We start from the raw sequence: 23,681 nt of genomic DNA, 5'->3' as shown, positions 1-23,681 counted from the left end.
TGATGTGATGCAAGAAAAAGAGCCAGTGGCTCCTCTGCATCTGGAAGATGGCCTCTCTACACTGAAACCCACAGCATCACCTTCTAAACTTACCCACAGAGATTGGCGAAGGGTCTTCCTCAAGCAAACATGCCTTGTTTTCATCCACCCTTGCACCAGGCAAGAGTGGAGGTAAAGCATTAACACCACAGTTACAGTGCAGAGGGAACTGTACAACAGAAGCAGACACCTCCATGGTCACACTAGGCTTTTACTGAGCTCCAAGCAGAAGCTCTGCAAGTGGTTGGGATGTTCTGACAGATGTTCTCAGCACCTGGTTCTTATCCAAATCCTACCTCAGAGCACGTGTTCCACTCAAGAGGACCCTGCTCTCAGTGCATGTATTCTTCCATAATTGAATGTGCTGAAGCCCAAAGCTTCTTCTCCTCCCAAAGCTTTTGCACTATTCAAAACTTCAGTATGACATTAGCTCTGACAGTTCAGGAGGGCTAAGTAAAATCCCCTCCTACTCCCCAAAACATTACTCTGGACATAATTGACCAGCCTCATTCCTTGTCCACAACCATCCTGCCTACTCAGCCGACTATTAAATAATTAACCCACACTGAGGCAAAGGCTCCTTTCTGCCTCATGGAATGGGGCCTCAAGTTTTCAGTGTGAAGCTCCTTTGTACTGAACCAGTATGTCCTAGAAATCTTTCTGTGGGCAGCTGTACTCTGTATAAACAGTAATATAAACAACAGAGATTAAAGGGGTTCATCTCTCGCTGTTAAAGACAAACAAATACAACTGTTACAAATCATTTTGAGGTGATAAGAGATTTGGGATGAGCGAAGCTGAACCCTGACTCCACAACCCCATGGCATGCATTCAAGCACAGTAAGACGAAGCTCCCAGTGGTCCTGAAGCTGAGCCACAACCCATCCCAGAAGGGCACAAGCACTAGCACTGCAAGGCTGCATTTTGGCAGCACTGCGCTCCATTCTGCCTCCTGTTTGGAGTTGCTTCCCCTCACCTACCAGTGCTTAAAGTTGGCTGCACCAACTGAACCTTAATCCTGGGTTTTAGCACAACCAAGCAGTTAGACACCTCCATACATGCACACACTCAGAACCTGTCATTTCCATACACAATTTGGTAGTTTTCCTAAACAGCTGCTGCTTCAAAAGAACCTTAGTCTTCCTTCTCCTTGCTTTTAAGTTCCCTTTTATTTAGAATTCAGGCATTTACAATACTAGGATGGAAGAAGGACATTTGTGATCAGATGTTCTAGACACCCCTATACATCAGAAATCAGGGGACAGGGGTTTGAACTAAAATACCATGGTACTACTGGTCTGTGATGCCTGTTCTTCCTGCTCCAAAGCCCATTTCTGGAGAAGCGAAGCTGCTGCTCTTCCTGGTCTGGCACTGTCAGATCCCTGAGGCAGAGCAGGGTACTCTTCTTGACACCTGCCCATTTAAAACAACTGCTGGATTTGCAGTTAGAGAAAACTCCCCTCCTCTGCCCTCCATCAAGATCAGACCGACAAGGAAGACTGCTGGAAGATTTTTTTGTCTTCACTTCTGACATGGGATCCTCTAGATATTTCATTCAACAGACATGCTGCACCTGCAATGCCTTCAGGTTTTCCTGGTCTCTGCATGCAGTACATCACTGCTGTAGTCTCTGTCTTCTAACTACAGGACTTTGCTTTGTCATAAGGTGATGGAAAAATGTTTTGTCTGACATGCTGTGCACCAGATTTCTGAGAGACTTAGGAAAAAGATGCTCATTGGCATGGGTGACTAGATCAGGCCCATCCACTTTAGGCCCTTTGTAGGCCAGAAAGGTGCACATATATTGCAAAAAAGAAAATTACCACCATGTCAGAACCCAAAGTTACATGGTTTTCTTTGAATTTTTTCCACCTACTTTTCATACCTTTCTACTGAAAGAAGAGCACGGAGAGTTGCATCAAACAAAACTCTGCTCAACAGCCTTATGTCAACCCCACAGCATGTTAATTCAAGGTTGTTACCTCTTCCACCTCCTCTCCTTGCACACTGCAAACCAAACAAAATACACAAAGGGCACACGGAAAAGCCTCACTGCAGTACAAACAGGACAGATTTTCTGATTCAACTTCAGTGTCTTCACTTTTTTTGTTTTCTGCAGACAGTAAGAAATATGTACAATTCTTGTATCTACATAAGTTGCCCATTTCTAACTGATGCAGGCTTCAATAGATGACCTACAGCATGGAAAACAAAAGTTACTTAAAATCCTCCACTCTCCAGAAATGCAAAGGAAAACCTCAGCTGGCAGCCAGCACACCGCAGTACTGATGCTGTTCCTGAAACCTACAAACCAGTCCCCAGCAAGTGTTGCTGCAGACACTTATCTGCACTTTAAATGTGTACATTTGAACGTTTTTGAATGCGCAGAAACCAGGCAATGTAAATAGGAAACAGTTTTAACATGACACAGAGACACAGGGTAATGCTCTCTCCGCATCACGCAGCTAAAGCTTCAGCCGACAGCGCCGGCTACATGACAGAAATGCTCCATCAAGCCAGTGCTATGGCTCTGCAAAACTGTAAATGATTACAGAATAATGCCCTGCAATCAAAGAACAAAATGTGTGCTGCAGATTAATCACTTTCCAAGACGGGAAAGGAAAGATAGGCTTGAGAGATAAATCTGGCTGGGGTGTTTATGCAAGCGTATCATGCTCCTTAGTACTGAATGTCCCAGAACTTACAGAGGAAGTAAACAATGTGCTGGGGGGGTGTGCGGGGGGTGTGCGAGGGGTGTGAGTGTGCCTGTGCACACAACACCAAATAAGACAGCTTGTGAAAAATGCTGAACTTTCAGTTATGAAACACCAGCGTTAGGAGTCACTTTATTGCCAGCTGTATTGCTCCTGCCTGGGAAAATCTAAAACAAAGAGCCCTTCAGATACAGCTGACGCTTCTCTCTGGCATTTCAAACTTCCCTATAAAGCTCCACAAGGATGCCCACAGACGCCTGAGCCCTCTCCCCCATGTCGCCTCAGAAGCTATAGCAGACGGGCAGTGCATTTGAAGGCAGGAACTGCAAGCACTTCTGGTTGGGATTTACTTCTGGGAGCACACTCCAGCAACCTACATTTTCAGTGTCCCTCTAGCATAAAACCACATTGCTTTTGGCTGTTTAGGCAATGCCAGCTTTCATGCATTCCTCTTTTCTGTGTAAACATATTTACATTTGTAACTCCTAACTGGCTTAACACTACACAGGCATTTCGAGGAAAACTCTACCAGCACTTGAATTAAATGCAACACTTTGACAATCAGTTACAAACACAGTAAACTGACAGCAATGGGTGCAGGAGAGGCTGGTGACATGGCTATAGATCAAGGGCTACACAAGCTCATTGGCAAGGCCTTCTGCAAAAGCTCACTAGGAGCCTACGCCACAATAGACTGAGTCACCAAAGTGACACATTACAAAAAAGTTAGAAAACATTCATGCTGAGAGTTTTGGTTGTCATCAATGGCTTTGGAAGAGGTAGGGGCATCATGTTGCAGTTCCTCACCTGAGGATGACCTCTTATACCAAAAGTATTTCCACACAGGAGCTAATAAAAATTTCCTAAAAACCAAAGTAAGAGACTAAAAACCCCAGTGAGTGCTGGAGTACGCACTGCAACAATGCTGCATATAGAGAAAATACTTCACAGAAAACAACTACTGAGGTTCTTTCTCCCTGCAAATATCCAGCTCTGTATTAAAACCAATTAACAATAATCTACTAATAACAAGAACTGTGATGCAGCTGTGAGGTTCCCCTAAAGCAAAATCCTGCAAATGCTAGTAATTGATTCAGCAATGTGCACCAGTTCGATGGCACAGGCATCTCCAATTCTTGGAAACATTACATCCACTCTAATTCTCCCCCCAAGGTCACCACAACCATCAGAAAATCCCCATACATCATGACCCAGAAAGCTGTGTCTAAACAGCTGTTATCAATAGCCTGGGAAACTGAAGCACCTCACCTGAAAGGCATCAGCCACCACAAGTAAATCCCTCTACCAACCACACTACCAGAGTGGCTCAGAGAGCAGGGGCAGAGAACAAACTGCAGGTTTTTCTTGCAGGGCAAAAAGCAGGGCGCGCTAGATTTGCCTTTGCACTATTTGTTGCAATGTGTGTTTGCATGCACTTTATTGCAACGGAAAGAGGACAGGCCACCCTGTTACCTGATTGAAGTTTTGAACTTTATCATGAAGGAACAAGGGACTCATAGATGACACGTCAGTACAAGGTTATTCACACCAATAAATGACTTGCTCTAGCTAGCATCACAATTCAGTATGAGTTTCTCAGTCTAATTCTGATAACAAAAACACTGTCATCAGCTTCCCTAGATGTGAAGGCATTTTACCAGAACCATTAAAGACCAGGCATGAAGTTAGCAGCAGAGGCAGAAGGTACAAAAAAACATGAAGCTGTATCCAAAAAAGTCAGCTATATCATTATATTTTCAAGTCAAAATACACCAAGTCAGAGGGTCCTTACTGGAGGACACAGAATATGCTGTGACTACGGACTGTACACTTTCATGCCTTCTGTCTTTTCAGTGAGGAACTTGTATGTCTCCTCTCTTTTCACAGATAAGGAAGGCAAAAGGAACAGCCCCTCACCACGGAGGTAAGAGCAATTACTACCTATACCAGCTCTATGAATTGTAGAATCTCAGATGCTGTTTGGTGTCTAGGTCAGGCCACAGAGAAATAAGACATCCAAGTCTCTCTGAGGCAGGACCCTTCATCTCTTACAGAAATGAGCAACCTCAGTATCCAGTATCAGCAGAAGGAACAGGATTATCCAAATGACTAAGGATTTGCACACTGACAGCACCAGGACTGCTTACCTAAGGGTGGAACAGTTAAAAATATAAACAGTGTTCTAAATTATAGGTGGTGCTGTGAGCCCCACCTACACCTTGTATTGTCCAACATTTCCTACTATAAAACCCTGTTTGTTCCTCAGCACTAATAACTTTGCAAACCTGAACTGGAACTGGGATTAGAAACAGGATAAGTGATCCAAGATAGGCAAGCAAGACACAGGAAATACACAATCCTGGGGCAGGGGGAAGTGTGGAATGGGGAGCTGGACAAGCAGAACAGATATGAAAACGAGTGGGGGCAGGCAGAGGTGTGGAAGATCACAGGAAAAGGAAGGAGGGATGCATGCAGCAAGACTGGGAATCACAGAAAAAGAGACTGGCATGAGAGAACATAGAAAGGAGCTTGGGGAGGGGAGAAGACGATATGGGGCTGGGACACTGCTCACCAGGGAAGCCTATGGATACTGAGGAGGCAAATGACCCACACAAGCACGCCGGGAAGGGTGTATTTCTTTACTCGGAGCCAAGTGACACAGCTACGGCACAGGGCCCACATACAGAGCACAGGACATCAGCTGAATCCCTGAGTACCCCTTGAAGGATCCAGCCCAACAAGGAGAGTTGATGCTGGGGGTGGATAGAGCCTGTGAGCTCCTTGCTAATGACAGTGCCATAGCCAGCATAAGAAGTAATTTCAAGTGTTAGAGGCAACTTTATGTCTGACATTTCGTACTTCCCAAGCACTTGACTTTTACATTGAAACATTTCTTCAGCGTAGATTTTTGGGTAAATAAAGAATGCTCTTATTTAGTACTTTTGCTTGGTGCTTCATTGAACAGTGAGAACTATCCACAGAGATACTCCAGTGATCTACAGTCAGTGGTCAAACCATGCAAAATCTCCCTGGCAGCTCCTAGAAAATGGGGAAAACCCACCACTGGCATTGCTCAAACCCACCCACTGTATCATGGTACTTCTAGGGAGAAAGCTGCTGGCCCTCACAGGCCTGTAACCACCTGGAAGAATTGGTGCTCTGATACCTGATACAGTTTCCTGTAAAAAAAGGGAAAATGTCACCTCTCAGACCATGAAAAACTTTTTTTTTTAAACCAAACACAACCAACAGCCATCCAACAAAAATGTCAAACCAGAAAGCAGGCACTCAAAATGGGATAAATTTATTAAGATGTCATGATTCAACTACAATTGAAGGAAATCCATACTTAATTTCTCAAACAACTGCTATCATACTGTTCAAGCAGTGTTTTTCCTTCAGGCTGAGAAGACACCAAATACACACTATTTCTCAATTTACTACTTTTTTTTCCCTTTTCTTTCTTTCAATTAGAGAACATTGTCATTCCACATGTTTAGTACAAGCCTGAATAGAAATAACACGTGAGAAGCTTTTGCCAGAGTTAAGTCTTGACACAGCTGTTGGAAAAACCCAAAATGAACATTTTATCCTGGCCAAATCAGTGTTCTTTCACTATTTATATTCTTGGATCCAGCAGCTGCAAGTGACACTACAGGCCATGTTGTCCAAAATGGACAAGGAATCTGAAGATCGTCTCAAGTTTTGGAGTCTTGTTTCTACTTCTGTCCTCCCTCTCAGTGCTTCACAGCACTGCTGCAACAACGCCAATCTGCTGCAAGTTTAAGTGAAATACCAAACTCTGGTCAGAACAGATTTTTCAGCTAAAATTGCCCATCTTAAAAAAAAAAAAAAAAGTGCTTTTCCTGCTTTCATTTTTCAACACCGTAGGATCAACACTGGCTGCTCAGCTGATAATGCCCTCTTTATTTGAAATTATTTTTCTCCTTTCACCACCCACATTCATCTGGGACTTATTCAGTATTATTCTGCCTGACGCTGGTCCAAAACAGCAAACAATTTCTGTAACGGCACAATAAGCAGAGAAGACCCTAAGAGAGCTGCTTCATTGTCCAAGAACTCTCTTACATACCAAAAATAAGGCTGAAAAACTTGTAAGGAGGCTAGATACAGCTGTGCCTTTAACAGCACAACCTCGCTGGTATTTTACATTAGGCATCTGGCATTTTACACGCAGGGAAACATTTCTGCTGTACTTTGGCCTTCTGTCATCAGAGGGAGGTGGAGATTTATGCCCTTTCTCCTTCTAAATTAGACTCCTTCAGTGCCCTATTTTATATTCTCCCTGACAGGTCCCTATCTCGTATAAAACAAAAAGTACTACTGTCACTGTGTTGCATGGCAAAAGCCCTTTCCAGCTGAAAGAGAAAACTCCTGCCACCGAGTCAAGTGGCAAGATGTAACTTTGCAGTTAAAACTGTGAGGACAAAATAACTTTGCCCAGCAACATATTAATTTCCAGCAGGATTTGATAAAATTATAATTCACTGTCCAGAAAGAGACTAAAACATTAAACATATTATACTGAGAAAGTCAAAATAGGTCATTCAATCAGCGTTATTCCCCCTTCATTTCACACATAATACAAAGCAGTTAAGTAGTTTCTCTTGCAATTAGCATCATCTTTGTCTCCTTGGTGTCTAAAATACACTGGAGATATGAAGCTGCTCTGACTGTACTGCAGCCCAGGCCCTGCTTCCCACCATCACCAACTCCTCAATAAATACAGAGGTGAAATCCTGTCTTCAGTGATTTCAACAATGATAATTTTCTTTTGTTATTCCAATTCCCTGGTCTATCATCTCAAACAATAGGCCTTTTCCCTCTGATTATAAAGGAGTACAGGTGCGCTCAGGAAGAACCCCAGCATCTCCAGCTGCTAACGTACATCCCACTCCATCTTCCAACCACGAAGACTTGTTACCTGGCAGAGTCCTGAAGAAAGTGGGCTAGAAACAGCCGTCATGAGGAACCGCAGGATTTTAAGAGATCTTTCCTGGATGTGAGAAGTCTGACATATGCCTCAAATGCATTTTAATTTAGAAGAATGTTGGAAAGATTTTATTTATGTTTCTAATTAGGTAAACAGTATGTTTCTTCCACCTGCTTTGAGCTAACCCACCAGGCCCAGCAGATATCAGATGTCTATGAACATACATCAGGTTGATTTACTCCCTACCGCTAGCTCACAGAATCCTTCCTCCTCCCAGTCCCGTATGCCACCACCTTATGGACTACACACGTCCCCTCTTTTTTTGTATGGAAAATGGCCTCACTATTGATTTTCAAATACCTTCCTAAGCACACAGCTCCCTTCCCCATAGCTTTATATAGAACAGTTCCTCATAAAAGATTTCTCTCCTACCCCAAGCATTCAAACCTTCTAGCACATCTTAATCAGAAGTATTTTTTCTGTGCATGAATCAGGATGCAAGAGCACTGGGGCAAGAAATAAATCTCAACATGCCATGGGAAGTGAAAATCACACTGTCAATATCATGATGAACATAATACTAGGTTGGAGCTTTTGGCTGCTGCACAAACTAGGCTGGAAACCTCTGGCCCGATTCATGCAGAGCTCTGACATGACTTCCATTTGCAAATCAAAGATTTTAAATGTAGCCCACTTATCTGGGACACATATATGGCTGAGGCTACGAATTCAAAAAACGCTTCAGAGTTTTTACAGCTCCTCAGTGGCAGCATCATTATCAGTGCCAAAGTTCTTCTCTTACAAAGGCATAGAAGGGTCAGCAGCCTCCCATTGTAGGTCTTGATGCATACTTAAAGAAGCACCATTCACTCTGAAACCTGACATCTCCAACAAATGGTTTTGAGTTCCCCCATACAGTGAAACTCTTAGACACAATAGATCGTGTTGCACAAAAACAGGGACAGCAGCTCTGCATGTCTCAGCTTACAAGCATGTCAGGACATGATTTGAACTGGCGTCACCTTCTTGTACAAATTCTTGGAAAAAAAAACTTCTCTGAAAATTAGTCAAGGTCCAGAGCAGTTGTGCAGAACAAACAGTAAGTTATAGGCTTTCAGGAAACCACATCACTGCTCTCTGAACAAAACCAATCAGCAAAAAAAGCTGATAATGTGGGAGCCTGTGAAACACTCACAATAAGACATTCTTTCTTGAGCACTGTTCTCACTTGTCAGACACCGAATTTTATGTACTAAAGCATATCTAGAACTTATTACATGAAATTGATAAATCCTTCATTAAGTATTAGCAAATATATTTACACAAGATTTGGGTTCACACAAAATCAGAAACTTTTGATCTGTATTAAGTCTCGCATTTAAAAGCATGTTTACACTGCAAATTTCATGTAAGAAAGTGGGGTTAACCTTGGTCACAATGTGTCTTTGGAGAGCTGCAAGAGGTATTTGAAGACATAGTGTGGAGAGAAAAAAAACCAGATACAGAAGCATTTACAAGCACTGCTATGTGAGTACCTATCAAGATAATTCAGTCCACATTTTAGATAAAACAAATATGGCCCTGGAATTCAGCCCATGTCCTAAAACTATTTCTTTAGAACAATACATCTATTCTTCTGCATCCTATTTCGGAAAAGCATAGAAACCAACATGATACAGCATGAGAAAACAGTAAGTTATAAGGGCAAATTGTCTCCAAAGTCAGAGGTGCTGGCTGTCTAGACCAGCTTGTATTAGATATTACTAGGTAATTAATACATTTTTAAACAAAGCTTTGTTTGCTTAAGTATGACACTGTTACTTATGTTCCCTGGTCATACTTGATCCTCACAGAGAGCTCAGGCTCAGCTGCAATCAGGATTTTAGGCACTGCTGGCTTGAGTCAAATACAAATGCGTGCTGCTGCCTTAATATGGCCTTTAGCAGGGATGAGACTCAGGCCTGCCCTTTTTACTTCTACCCACGGAAGTTGCACTGTCATAAACCAGGCTACATCCATGCAAACTCCTTCATTCCCACTCCAAACTGAGCAGTCACAGCAGCTAGGACTCAGGGTGAAGCCCCAGCGGACACATCCTGATGTTTTTGGGTGTTCCTTTATCTGTCCTCCCACAGCAGACCGCCGTCTGTCCTCATCACTCTTCCGACTTATCTGTTGTCTCCCACTCCTCTGGGTTTGGGATAAGCAGATGTTACCTCCCTGTTAAAGTGCTGGCAAGCAGCCCAGACCTGCCCTTTTCTGCTCACGCAACTCAGGAGCCAGCAAACCTACAGCAAACTCTTTCCTAGGACTGAGTCCCACCCATTGATCACAATCCCAGGAGTGCCATGGCCTCCACTGCTCCCTAGAGACAGACGAAGATCTTGGAAGGCCAAGGATGGGGAGGCAGGCTGGCCTGAAGACACTGCAAGGCTGAGGGCTGGATTATGAGGAGTCCCCAGGCAAACCCACAGCACAACACAGAGTGTGAAGGCAGCCTGAGAGGTAGGTGACAAAGGAGAAAAATGGCTCCTCTGGCAGCACTCCTGCCTCCTGCCCTCGTTCCAGAGTTCTCAACTGGATTTTGGCATGGAGATGTCAGCACAGACCCACCCTTCACCTCCAGCACAGGCAGTGGGTGAAGGGACGCAGAAGCGGCATGATCCAGTGACTCATCCCATGGAAGGGCACCTGACCACGGGCAGCACTCAGGTGTACAGCAGCCCCAGCACAGGCAGAGCTCCGCACCCACAGTCTCCTGCCCCCCAAAACTGGAGGCACACACTGCAAAGGCCCTGACAACAAGCTGTCAGTGCCACACACCACTGTCCTTGCTTCAAGTGGACCTTCCTCCACCAGTTCCTCCAACAACGATCCATGGGCTGCGTCTACCCTTCTGTCCCAGCATGCTCCATCCTCACACTTCTCTTTACATGTAGCAAGTAGAAACTTCACCATCAGGGGAAAAATAACAAAGAAAAGCAAAATAATACCTTGCCAAATAAACATGTTCATGTGAGAACCCAGCATTCCATAATTCCACTCTAAAGTATGCAGCACGTTATGATAGAGCAAGCAATCCACTCAATTTGTTAGCACAAGTCTGTTATAAGAGCTAATTTTTACAAGGCATTTCTTTACTAATACAAATCCCCAGAAGGGCATTTCTCTGTCTGTGAAATCTTAAAAAGGTATTTGGAAAAGTATTTAAATAGCCTTTATTTTTAATAGATACCAGCATACAGATAAAGAAAATTGCCCCAGTAAGCAAAGTCACTCCCGACCTGCCTCAAATTCCCTGCAAAGCAGCATTTTGAACATATCAACCCTTGAGCAAATGCTCAAGGTGGGTGGCCCAAAGAAAGGACTCTGGCTTTGCAGGGCAAGAGGGGCTCCTCCTGGACTTCACAGCCAGGCACAGCACTAGGAGAAACCACTCTGGCAAAAGGCAAGGCTCTTCTCTAGCCCTACTGGAAGGCATCTCCCTTGCAATTTCACACCAGGGATGAGGCAGAGCACTAACGCAACCACTCACTTGTTCCCGACTCCTCACATTACCCTGGCACTGCTTTTTATCGGTCCTGTAGCCTAATCATCTCCATGCTGTATCCCCAGCCAAAACTGCACAACATGCCCTGCACAGCTACGAGCCAGCCCTGCATCTCCCATGGAAGTGCACCATGCTACCCTCCGGCTGGTCTTACAAGTGGGAAGGATGGAGAAGGTGAAGTAGGACATAATGTCCCTGGAGTCTCCCAAGACAGGAACGAGAAACTGGGGGATGGGGAATTGAGGAACAGATGGGGTTTTTTTAAATATTGGTATTTGGAAATCGAACAAGTCCTCTCTGGCTCTTACTCCCCTCACAGGTTTTAGACACATGATCTGTGACAACCGTTACCCAACACACTGCCCAGGAGATAACTTAGGTAATGTAGCTGATGAATACAGCAAGACATATCCTGCTGTTGTTGGAGATCACGCTCCACTCCAGTGGTGGCCTGCTCTCAATGACTGCAGGAGCCCTAAGGTCCATAATCCTCATCCACACAGAACTGAACTCCCTGCAGGGCACCACAGTGTGCCCCAGCAACCCCTACATCCCCTCTCCAGCCTTGCACACCCGAGCTTTTCCTACACCTCCACCCCAAAGGGGCTGGAGTCACATCACCACAGGACTCCAGATGCCCCTGCATTTCCTAGCAGGCTGAGAAGCACGGCTCTTTCTCTGCTGCTTCAAGCAGACGAGCAAGAGCTGTACCCACCACTGGCAAAAAATGCTTGGAAACATGCTACTCTGCTTGGGAAGCTAAGCTGTTGTCAAATAAATGCCAAATACACATGGGTAAAGAGTTGGTGCCTGCCAGTGGTACAGTTGTATCCCACACGCACAACTGGAACATTAGGAAGCTGGTACAGCCATGCAGAAAAGCACGGGATACCCCATCCTGACTTTGTCTGAAGCAAGTTAAAACAAAACATCTCACTCTGAAGGAAAATCCCCTTCTGTAGACAAGCCACTTTTTAATAATAAGTGCTAAATGGACTATTCAAGCAGGTAATTAATGTTAATTAACATATGTCAGGCCATAAATTGGCTAAATGCACCTCATTTTCCAAGCTTGGTGTGTGGCAACACTCAGGAAATTGTAACAGAACAATCTAAGTTTGTAGAAGCACAAAAAAAGAGCAAATAAAAGGTTAAGCATAATCTTCACTTAACTCATGGTGTGCTGAGCCAGCAGTACAGAAAACTGCATGACTACGCACATTACTTGAACACTTCATTTTGCTCCTGAACCGCTGCGCTATGCACATATTGTCAGTCCCAAGAAAAGCCACATCAAAAAAACCCTGCAGCTCCCTGAGCGCTGTGTTATCAGGCAGGCCTTTATCAGGATCGTCACTACGTGCTCCGGGACCTGGATGCACCTCCTGTTCCAGGACCTGGCCAGGCTGTGGCCCTTTCCAGAACCAACTTGAGAATCTCAGTTTTCCATGGCAAGGGGAACAAATCAGCAGCTGGAGGGTGCTCAGAGCTTGCCCTTCTCCAGATAGAGTACCTCCAAACGCGGAGGGCCTCCTGTCTTTAAAACAAAATAATATTGCCATTTTGTAACCCTGCCCTTGGGCACATTTTGTGCGACAGACACAGTAGTAAGGCTTTTTAAAAAAGTGAGAGAGAAACAAGAACATGCAGAGACTTTAGTCTAAGCAGCAACTTGCATTAGGAAACACTTTCAGTTTCTCCTTTGGCAAGCCGCCACTACACCAAGACCCACTTTAATTGCATTGCAAATAAGGAACAAACCTCACAAAAGATTTTCCGTACTTCCACGCAAAATAGCTGGCTGCCAAAACCTAGCAGGGCACCTTTAGGAGGCTGCCACCTAGAGAAATGCTTTGGCTGCTTATCCTCAGTTTTCCCTTATCTCCAAGGCAATCCCTTTGGCCTCCCTTTGAAGCCAGCACACCCACTGTAATTTTCTGCAGTGGTTTCATGCTTGTTCATCCCATCCACTCCAGGTGAGCTGGCTGAAACCCACCCAGCCGCTGCAGAAGGGTGCAGGGGGGCTGTCCCAGAGCTGCCTACCTTCCACTCTGGGCTGCTACTTTGTCCACGTCAGCACAAAGAGCTTTCACAAAACCACCCAGCTAACCCTAATCACTCGCCTTTCTAAATGCACCAGCACGTGCCCGGCCTCCCCTAATCTCCCAGGATTACAGCAAAGTAGTGTAGCACCACTAAAATGACCCGAATACAAAATGGCCTCGCGAGTAAGACACCCGCTCACTTCACCAGGACAACACCATGCAGAGGCAGGATGTCCCAGGGCAGCAGTGCCAGGACACGCCTCCTCCCCAGCCTGATAAGTCTCAGACAGTATTTGTTCAAGCCAATACAATACATCAGATATAACTGCCACTAAGGTGATTTAATTTTTATTAGCGTTAACTGTGTGCTTTCAAACACACAGGTAAGAGTAGAAGCCAACCTCTGACTCTCAAGCTTCCTATTTTAAATATGCTCAGATTTTAAATACGTACAAATATTGACACTAATAAACCTATTACAGACAATGTCAATTGTTGCGTGAATGTTTTAGGTTACCTTCTGTCTCTGAACAACAGAGGGACATTGATTCCAGCATTTATCATGCAGGTTTACCTGATGGTGATACTACCCAGCAATACCATGCCATCATTGACTGGAAGTGTCCCATTCACATCAAAAGTTAAGTGTATCAGAGCTTGTGATTCTTTGCAGCTGAAGACATTCACCAAGGTGATGTGTTTATGTCTGCATTTAACAAGTCCTGTCACACTGTGGATCAAACAATGTCAGTGATTCCAGGAGAGCTACTTGGTCTCTCTCTCAGTGCTCTAACAGCTGTCACCTGCTTGCATGAGCTGGGGATAAGTGAGATCTTTGATGTACATTACAGATATGAAATAACAATGTGTGCTAATATCTACATATGGTTTCTACTGGAAAGTTTGAAAAGTCATTTGTTACTGTGATACTAAAGTATACTCCTCTTTGATGCAAGACACTTGTTATCTAGTGGTTTCAACCGCTGGAACCACACATCTCTTTACACTGCTCAGCACAAAAGTCACTTACAAATGTTTCTGACTATTTTGTTAAAGCACAACATAGTAAGGCTTTGATCAGGTAAGATGCTTAAGCAGCAAGTTAAAGCACACAAGTAATCCCAGTGAAGTCCCAAGGATCCATTCACGTGCTTAAATCCATGCTGTCTTTGGTAGATCAAAACTTAAAATAATCAGGCTACAGCTTGGAACTCAAACCATTCTGTACAGATCAACAAGGCAACTCAAAAATATATTCTAAAAAAATATAATAGAAGGCTGGAAAAAATATTCTTGCTAGCAGTTAACTGGGAAACAGAACCTTTAAAGAAGTAAAGAGAAAAGAAGTTTAAAAGTCAGCAGAGGAAAGAAAGAAACTGATACAGACTCCAGTTTTACGTTGCCACTACTGATAAAGACATTGTGTGTCAGTCTGAGGAAGGAGAAATAAGAAGAAAGAGAGTGGTGTTACTTCCTTCTCACATCCTTTGCAAGAAGATGATAAGAAGAGTCTGACACATCTTGCATATCAGCATCTGGCTAACAGATTTAGACATCTGTCTACATCACTGGCAAATTTCTCAAGCCTTTTCAAGTCTCAATAATTAGAGAAGAGACTCGTGCATTTCCTACACTGAAGGGACTGCAGCCCTTTTGTACATACTTGCCAATAAAACATGGTAAGGAATGATGGAATGTCCATGTACAAAGTTTACAAAAACCTCCCCTTCAAAGTAAATACCCCAGCAGCCAGTGTTTATCTTTTATGGGGAAGATGAATACAACAGGTGTAAAACACAACAAGCTTCTGATATGAAAAACAAATCAAAGCAAATCAGCTGAATTTAAATTTGGGAATTGCTGGTATCTCTGTATAAAGGACAAGATTCATAGTCTTGCCATACCGCTTAAGAAAGAGGAAAATAGTCCCCCTAGTGTACTCTTCATGTAGAAAAGACTGTTTCACAAGATAGTGCTGCAAGAAATTACAAAATAACATTGTGGGAAGAGGTATGGAATTACTTAAGCTGAAGTGAAACTGGGCACCTCTACTACGTACATGGACAAAAAGGTGCTTCAGTTTCCTATATCAAGATTATTGAGCGAAGTGAGTGCTGCACCCTAAATACTTGTGAGGTAAAACTTGGTTTTTAAGTCAACACCCTAGTTTTGTGACTGCAGGACTTCAATTGGGTAACAGATACCTGAATTAGGAAAGACCTAGTCATCGAGGAGCTCCGTAAAAGTACCTAAAAGAGTCACCTGGCACACTGCATTTCACAAGGGTGAAACCAGCTCACCCTGGGATCTCTTCCCCCCATCCAGGGATGACGAACATAAATACCAACCTTCCCTAAGTATTCAAGACAGAAGCAGATATTGGAACATGCACGGAAACCCTCTCCAGTGGTTTGAAGTGTACAGGATTGTACCAACCCGGGCTGCCTGTGGCACACAGGAGTGTCCAGAGCGCGGCACCTCTGCAGCGCTGCACCATACACTACTGCCCTAGCTTCAGCAGTATTAGGTTAGCCAACGTCCCGCCAAGGCCAGGGGAAGGGGGAAGCAAAGGAGATTGTTGGGGAGGTGTATTGGGCAAACCTTATCCGAATTAGCGGAAACGTAATACATGCCTTCCTAACCACATCTGAAATATTCACTTCTGCTTTAATGCCCTAAGCAGGAAAAAAAAAAAGTGATAGTTGTAACTTTAATTTATAGCTCTTAAAAGAATTGTTTTGAGGAGCATAATCCCAGCTATGTTTACGGATTATGGTATTCGGCACATCTCACTGGAAACAGTATTAATATTTCATATATAATAATACATAAGGTAATAAAACCAAGCTCTCTTCTTCCCTTTGTTTAAAGTAACAATTTTCCCACTCAGTGGCAGAGCAGAATATTGCTAAATGAGCTTGCTGCCTCCAATGATGAATTTAGCTGTGTAAAAATATTCTAAATTAAGATAAAAGCCTTCCAACACAGAACTATCTTCTGTTCATTTAAAGTCTCGGTGTAACTAGCAATCCGAAAAAGTCTAATGTGAAAAGCTGATATTAGTTCCTGAAGAGTTGTATTCATTACCTGTGAGGGAAACAAAGATGATAATAACATATAATGTGTTTTAGCATCAGGAGACTAAGATGGAGTCTGTATAAGAGTGTTGTCTCTACACAGACTAAGCTACATTCCAGCCAAGAAACTGAAGTAGTCCCCTTCTGAATGTATATGCACTTGAAACCCTAGCCTTGCTAAGGAATTACATTTTGCAGTTTTAGATGCCTGGCAAATTATTAGCTCATGACCTCCCCTTTGCCCCTTCCAGCATGCCCCTACCACCCACACACAACTGCACCCACCGTTAACACGATCGAATGCCCTACCCTAACTTCAGAGACAGTTCACAATCATTAGAGGAAAAATTTTCTGCTACCAGTGTGCCTGCATCTTCTGAGAAAGGTCATCCTAAAGGCTTGTGAGAAACTTCTGAATTAAATTATAACAGAAGAATCTCAAGGGATCCAAGTTTTTAGCATTTTAATTAGCTCCCAAGTACCAGTTAATGCTGCTCAGCAAAGGAATCAATATCAAATTAACAGTATAAATTTTCAGAAAAATGGTGATGGTATTAAGGATACTAATCAATGTAAGCACTTCATGTTATGGCCCAGATTCTGCTTCTGCTGAAGTGAAAAGGAGTTTTGTCACCAAATTCAGCCAAAACAGTGTCAGCCCCATTGTTAGGTAAGTCTTCGTTTAAGTCAGATATTGAGAATTTACTGAAAATTCAAAGTACCAGATAAAAATGCTGGATTTGTCATAGCAGCTGACATCTAAAGCCACTGCTTCTGTGTGAAACCAAACAACTTATGAAGGCACAGGCTGTCACTGGAAGATGCAACCCTTTATCACATTCTGCGTCACACTTGCAAAATCAGATCAAAATTCAACACGTAATACAGACACAAAAACTGTAAAAAGGATGTGTGGTTTTAAAAGCCTTGTCTTCAACTAGCTATGCCACTGATAAACTTTGTGTTTGTATCTTCCCCAGCCTGAAACAAGTCTGTCAATTAAATGCTTCCTCTACCGTGCTCCATTTGGAAGGTAAAAATCATACAGCTGCACTTCAATTCCTACCAGCAAGTCCTATTCAGGCACCAAAATATGAGACAGGTTTGGTAGTAGAGAACCTGCCAGAAATGTTTCATCTATTCAGTATTTCTGACCAATTGTATACTGAAAGTTATCAGCTGACCCAAAGCTAGACAGATTCAAAGAGAAAATTTAATTTCTCTGTAAAAGCGTTGAACTTCCTGGCAAATTCACCTTCAGCCATCCATTCAAAAACTCCGTGTCAGATGCCGCTAGTATCGGCCCTCAACAGCAACTGAACCTTGCCGGGATTTCCTTCTGCAAACAGTATCGGCATCAAGCAGCACCTGCATTTCTGTATAGCTGCAACTATGTGACATTTCGGCATCCCACAGACGCTGACGGATGAACACAGAAAACGAGGAGGAAAAAAAAGCAGCTCTGGAAATCACTTCAAATGTGCTTTACGTGCACTTCTGGCTCCTGGTAGGCCTTATTAGCCTCTGTCTTGAGGGTAAAACCCTGCCTGCCTGCAACGTGCTTTTGCACGCGCTGAGTAAACAAGCCACAAAACCAGATTTTTTTCCCCCCTCACTTATTAAAACGGTAGTACTCTTAGCTGCTCGCTGTCGCAGTGCTGGACAGAAAATGCTGGGCTATCAGTAGACGGTGCTCTCATACACTGGCACCGCAGGAATCGCAAAGCAAGCATTCCCGTGGCCGAACAGCCAATAACTCCATGCTTTGATTAACTTTATGAAGAAGTGTCAAAACCCCAGTTTCCCTCTACTGCCTTTGAGGAACACATCGGCAAAAAACTGGGGAATTTCTTGACAAAAATAATAAAGTCATTCTGTATTTGGGCTTTGAGACTCAGACTGACCATGCATAAAAGCAACTCTACTCATTTCCACCATGAGTTACCTCTGGTGTTACTACAACTTAAAAAAAAAAAAGGCAAAACAAAACCCACACACCTTATAACTATTTTTTTCCCTTTTTCTTTCTCTCTCTCCTTCTCTTTCCCTGCTTATGTGCTTGTGCATCAGAAAAGCCAGCTCCGCTCCAGGCTGTTCTCTGCCCCCAGAGTCAATAGCCCTCACCGCTTGCACACAGCAACAGGAAAGAGACAAAACTTTCTTAATCTCTCCGTTTAAAAAAGCAAAGCCGACAGGGCGACCACCAGCAGCACAACCGGCACCAGCGCCCGGCGGGCTGCTGTCGGGGCCAGCCGCCAGCACCCCGCTCCGCGGCCGCGTTCTCTACGGGCAGCCCGCCCGTCGGGGCGGCGCGGCGGGAGCGCCGCGGCCCCGGGATCCCGCCTCACCTTCCACCCGGCCGAGCTGTTGCTGTCGCCCTTGTCCTTGAAGTAGGGCACGCAGCGGACCATCCAGTCGTAGATCTGGGAGAGAGTGAGGCGCTTCTCCGGCGAGCTCTCGATGGCGCGGGTGATGAGGTCGGCGTAGGAGAGGTTGCCCCACGCGTTGCGCCGCGACGAGCACTTCCTCGGCGCCGCCGCCGGGCCCCCGCTCAGCCCCCCGCCGCCTGCCGCCGCCGCTCCCCCGGGCGAGAGGCTCGGCCCCTCCGGGCCGCCGCCGGGCAGCGGGGCCAGCAGCCGCGCCGCCTCCTCCGGCACGGCGATGGTCGCTACCGCCGCCGCTTCTCCGCCCGCGGGAGCCGCGCTGCCGACGGTCATGGCCGAGCCGCCCCCCTCCTCCTCGTCGTCCTCCTCCTCGGGGATCATGGAGGCGGCGTCGGCGGTCGGCTCGCCGGCGGGCTTGGCTGGGCTGGCCTGCAGCTCGGGCCTCTGCAGGGGCCAGGTGCAGGAGCGGGGGCGGCTCTGCGGCTCGAACTCGGGGTCCAGCTCCACGTCCAGGGGCGAGAGCGGGGCGGGGGGCGACGCCTCTGCCATCTTGGCCTCCCCCGCGGGCGGCTGCGGGGCGCTGCGACGGGGCGGGCGGCCGCCGACCCCACTCCTCCTCCGCCGCCTCCTCGGTGCCCACGGGAGCCTAGCAGGCAGGGGGCCGCCGGACGGGCATGCCGCGCTCCGCTAAGGGCTGGCCGGCTCTCCGCTGCGCCCGGAGCCCCGCTCCCCGCGGGCGATGCGCACGCCGGAGCTGGGAGGCGGGGGAAGAAGGGGAGGGAGGGAGGGGAAAAAAAAAAAAAAATCAGATTAGGAGCCGGAGCGGCCGCGCAGGACGGGCAGCGCGGGTCGGGCGGTGCCGGAGGTGCCCGCGGCGCTGCTCTCCGCGCCGGCGGAGCGGCGGCCGCTCCCGCGGTGCGTGTGTGCGTTTGTTTATGTTTCACTCCATGCGGATGCAGAAGTAGCTCCAGCGGGAACCGAGCTGTATCCAGCCGGGAGACGAACCCCCCACGCCCCCGAGCTCGCTCCTCACCGCTTCCGCGGATATCTTGCCTTCGGGAGGGGGGGGTGGTCCTTTGCGCCCTCCGTCGGCAGGAGGGCAGGGAGAGGGATCCTCTGGGTTACGCCGAAGACTTTTTCCTTCTTCAAAACGCCCTAAAGGGAGCCGAAGTCTTAGCATACATCCAACTGCACACTAGCGTAAACCTGTCACTTTGCAGTGCCCCCAAGCCACACGCAAGCAACCCCCCAAAATCTCACAGCCGACGGAGCAGGGGGCAGGAGAAGGCCACCGTGGGGGCTGGTCGGTTAAAAAAAAAATAGTGATAAATCCTCCTTCTTGCAGGGAAAAAGCAAACACAACGGGAACAAATCAAATCGCCAGTCTTCCAACAGGTCCAGTAGCTTTAAGCCCTCCCTAGGGCTGCCAAAGAGAATAGGTTTTGTTCCAGCATCAACACCACATTCATAACCTCCTTGCTCCTGCTGCTGCCATCTTGACAGTTTTTTCCCCCTTCACTTAAGTCATTTAGAAAGCGCAGGCAGACGAGGCAGGGAAAGCCACATCGGGAGGGGCGGGAGGCGGCGGGGGGGTGCTGGATCGACAGCCACCTCCACACCGGCAGCAATCGAGATCCGAATTCACGGGAAGAAGAAGCAGCGCTGCTGCATGGTTCCTGCTGCTCCTGCGCCTTCAGCTCGGGAGAGCCTTCCCTTTAAAGGCGAAGGATGGGAAAACGGCAGAGCGCCCGCTCCCCCTGCGAGCAGCCGGTGAGAGGCAAGCGATCCGCCCGCGCCCAGCCCGTCCGCCGCCGCAGCCCGCCCGAGCAGCCTGTCACCCTGCTCACCACCGACTTCCACATCCCTCCTCCTAACAACCACCGGCAGCAACACAAAGTTATAGACACACGCAGGGAGCTTCAACCAAACCGCACGGCTCGGCACGGCCCGCCCACAGGCGGGCGGAGGGCGGGCGGCGCCGCGAAGGAGCCGCCCCGACGGGGCGGGAGCGCCGGGATGGGGGGCGTTGCCGGAGCTGGGCGGGCTGGAGAAGCTGCCGGTACCTGCTGGGGGCTGCGCTTCTGTGCTCCTCGTCCCTGCGGCTCCGGAGTCCTGTCCGGCCGGCCCGATGGAAAGCACTCAAGCCTCTCCAAGTACCCGGTAAACCTTTCCAAGGTTTGCATTAGCCCTGTTTCTTTTCTGTACTTGTTTCCGCTTGTCATAAATTATTGGTGCACAAGCTGTTCTTGTAAACTTTAAAATTTAGAGTCTAATTTAGTAATTCTTTGAAAACTTTCACTCTGGCTGTGAGTGATGCCAGGAACATGTTCAGACATGTCTACACGTGACTACAATCCTGCTGTGCTTCGTCCTTGGAGGCCATGCCCTAGCAGAAAGCCCTCTAAAGTAGCTCACTTGAAGATGTAGTTAATTGCGGGTTGAATAAAGGGGTGACCCACAAAGCCAAGGAACATAAAAGCTATTAATATGGATGTAGTTATAAATACATCACATGGCAACTTATATGTATCAGTTCTCACCCAACTTGGTATCAACCTAGACTGTGGGCTAGATTTAGACCAACTGTAGCATTGTCTTTGATATGAGATACAGACAATCGCATGAATTGAGAAGTAGGTGTGATTCTGAAGCTTTGCTGTATAGAATTAGCAAACAATTAAACTATTCCTGATAGATTGCATTATAGACAAATAGAGAGATTTGGAAACCATTCAGTTTGATTAGAAAACAGCAAGGCTCTGATCCTTACATGTTCTAAGTAAGGCCTAAGGCCCTAAGGGTCTAGCTAGGTTTTGAAATCAAGTGGCACTAAAGTTAGGAATAGTTTAGTGTGATTTTATTACAAGGGGCAGCATTTCAGCATGCATACAATTAATCCCTGGTTATCTAAATATAGTAGGAGACACTGAGTTCATCAGAATGAATGCAGGTTCGAGTAATGGAAATAATTTTCACTGCAACTCCATTTTGGGTCGCAAGGTTGTGCCCTGCCATGGCTTTTGTTGTAATGTGGCCCCTACAGGAATACAAGGCAGCTCAAAAAGACACCAGCCACTCTGCAATTGTGACACTGGCATTCGTGTGTACGATTTAGCAGTTGGTAGGGAGGAAAACCACAGTGGCATTGAAGAGCCAGCAACCAAGTTCAGACAAGAAGGCGTGGTGAGAAGATCCTTAGTCCAACACCACATCTCTGAGGAGCCTTTCCTTGTGGCTTTCAGCAGTTAGCCAGAGAAGGCTGGCTGTGAAACTGTGACTGGGACTCAGCCTTTGCCCAAAACTACCTACTGCTTGGGGCTGATTTTGACCACTGCAGAAACCTCTACTTAGAGCGCATCCTGAGGTTGCAGGGAAGCATAGCACTTTGACCTTGGGCTGGGTTACAAGCTGCAAATCTAGTCCTAAATGATACTATCATCTTCATTTATTTATTTAATTGGCATTACATTACTCTACAGGCATTGCTATTAGGTCTCATTGTACTGGGTGAAGGCCCTGCACGTGGTAAGAAATGCTACACTCCCGGGCAGAATTGCAGTCTAAGTGAGGCAGGAGAGGGCGGGAGAAAGGAAATAAGTAAGTAGTAACCCTATTAAAAAGATGATGGACCGAGGCACTGAACAATTACATGACTGTACTGAGGTCATACAGGAAGCCCATGCTAGAACTGAGAAATAAAACTGGATCACCTGAGTGCCAGCCTTGAGCAAGATTATGCATCCTCTTCAGAATTCACTGGTATATCAGCCGCATGACCTTTATCACACATCATGGTACCAGTTCCTCACAGCTCCATGCAGCATCTGTGTGCCCATGATAATGCAGTTTAGGGACGCAATTAAAACCACAGTATAATTGTTCCTACACTTTTTACTTACAAAAGGTGTGTGAGCAAAACAGAAAGAACAGGAGCTCTGCTTATTGTCGTTCCATGGCTGGGCCCACTGAAATACACATAAAAACTGATCAAAATTGAATCTAAAGCCTGCACAATTTTCAGTCTCTTCCTTTAAGTACTTCAATGCCCCAAGGGTGGGATTTTCACAAAGGCTCCATTTATGGGAGTTTTATCACTGACTTCAACAGGAATAAAGTTAGGCCAGCCCTCAGGCCATTTGAAAGCCAGCTCACTTACTTTGCCTACTTAGACTGCGCATGTTTTAGGGCAGGGCTGTGTCTTCTCTGCATCTCCTTTTATCTACTATAGCTGCTCAAGCTGATGTAGGGAACACGTGTGGCTATCACGGTATCTGGATTATATGGATCTGGCAGGGTAACAGTCACTTGGCAACTAGAGAAGTGCAGGTGACGTTTCTGGCTTCATGTCTCACACAAATATCTTAACTGCAGAAGTACAGTTGTAGTTAAAGTCTCATAGCGGGTGGGAGACCTTGAACTTCTTGTCAGTCCAGCATTACGGACATCTCCTGTGAAGTGTACTGCCGCTCAATAAACGGATGTTATATTGCAGTTACGTTAAACAACTGCTGCATTGTGTATGTGGACCTCACACAAACAAGTATATCATGGGTTGTTTTGTAAGGCACCTGCATCCTGGTCTCTGAGCAGTTTGTGTCCCCTGCAATAACGCTATCTACCCCTCCCATTCACCCCGTGAGAGAGCAGCTCCATTAGTGTTTTCTGTTCTCCCAGTTCCCTACTCTGTCCTTTAAACATAGACTGGGTAGCACACAATAGGTTTTATGGCTGATTCAGAGCAACCTGGATGCTGATGATTAGAAAGAAATGTCATTTATAAACCAGCTAACTTCATACCGTGAGACTTTAACTTTGTGGCCCAATTTGGCTAAAACTGGCTAATGGATTTCACAGTCATTGTGAAAAGATTGGCTGACTGGCAGACAGAGCAAGGATCCAAATTGTGCTATGGAACTTG

General features: G+C 46.0%; 1 protein-coding gene across 3 annotated transcripts in view; it reads right to left on the bottom strand.

The window, feature by feature from the left end:
• FOXO3 (forkhead box O3) overlaps positions 1–20,698 on the bottom strand; it is a 90,006-nt gene extending 69,308 nt beyond the window's left edge. For 2 of the 3 annotated variants that reach the window (XR_006014076.1, XM_042016378.1), the window contains exon 1: positions 18,728–20,698. Coding sequence is in view for 2 of the 3 variants with exons in the window: in XM_042016378.1 (XP_041872312.1) it covers positions 18,728–19,312 (585 nt within the window). In the remaining variant the exon portion in view is untranslated. The remainder of the gene's footprint in view (positions 1–18,727) is intronic. The other variant, XM_042016377.1, reaches the window with a different exon arrangement.
• Between the last annotated feature and the right edge of the window lie 2,983 nt (positions 20,699–23,681).

Source organism: Corvus kubaryi, unplaced genomic scaffold (genome assembly GCF_017639235.1).
Source record: "Corvus kubaryi isolate FWS band 111438036 unplaced genomic scaffold, C.kubaryi_AGA036_p1.0 split3-73, whole genome shotgun sequence".
Taxonomy (NCBI): Eukaryota; Metazoa; Chordata; class Aves; order Passeriformes; family Corvidae; genus Corvus; species Corvus kubaryi.
Note: the sequence above shows the minus strand (reverse complement) of the source record. Positions and strands in the feature narration are given on the sequence as shown.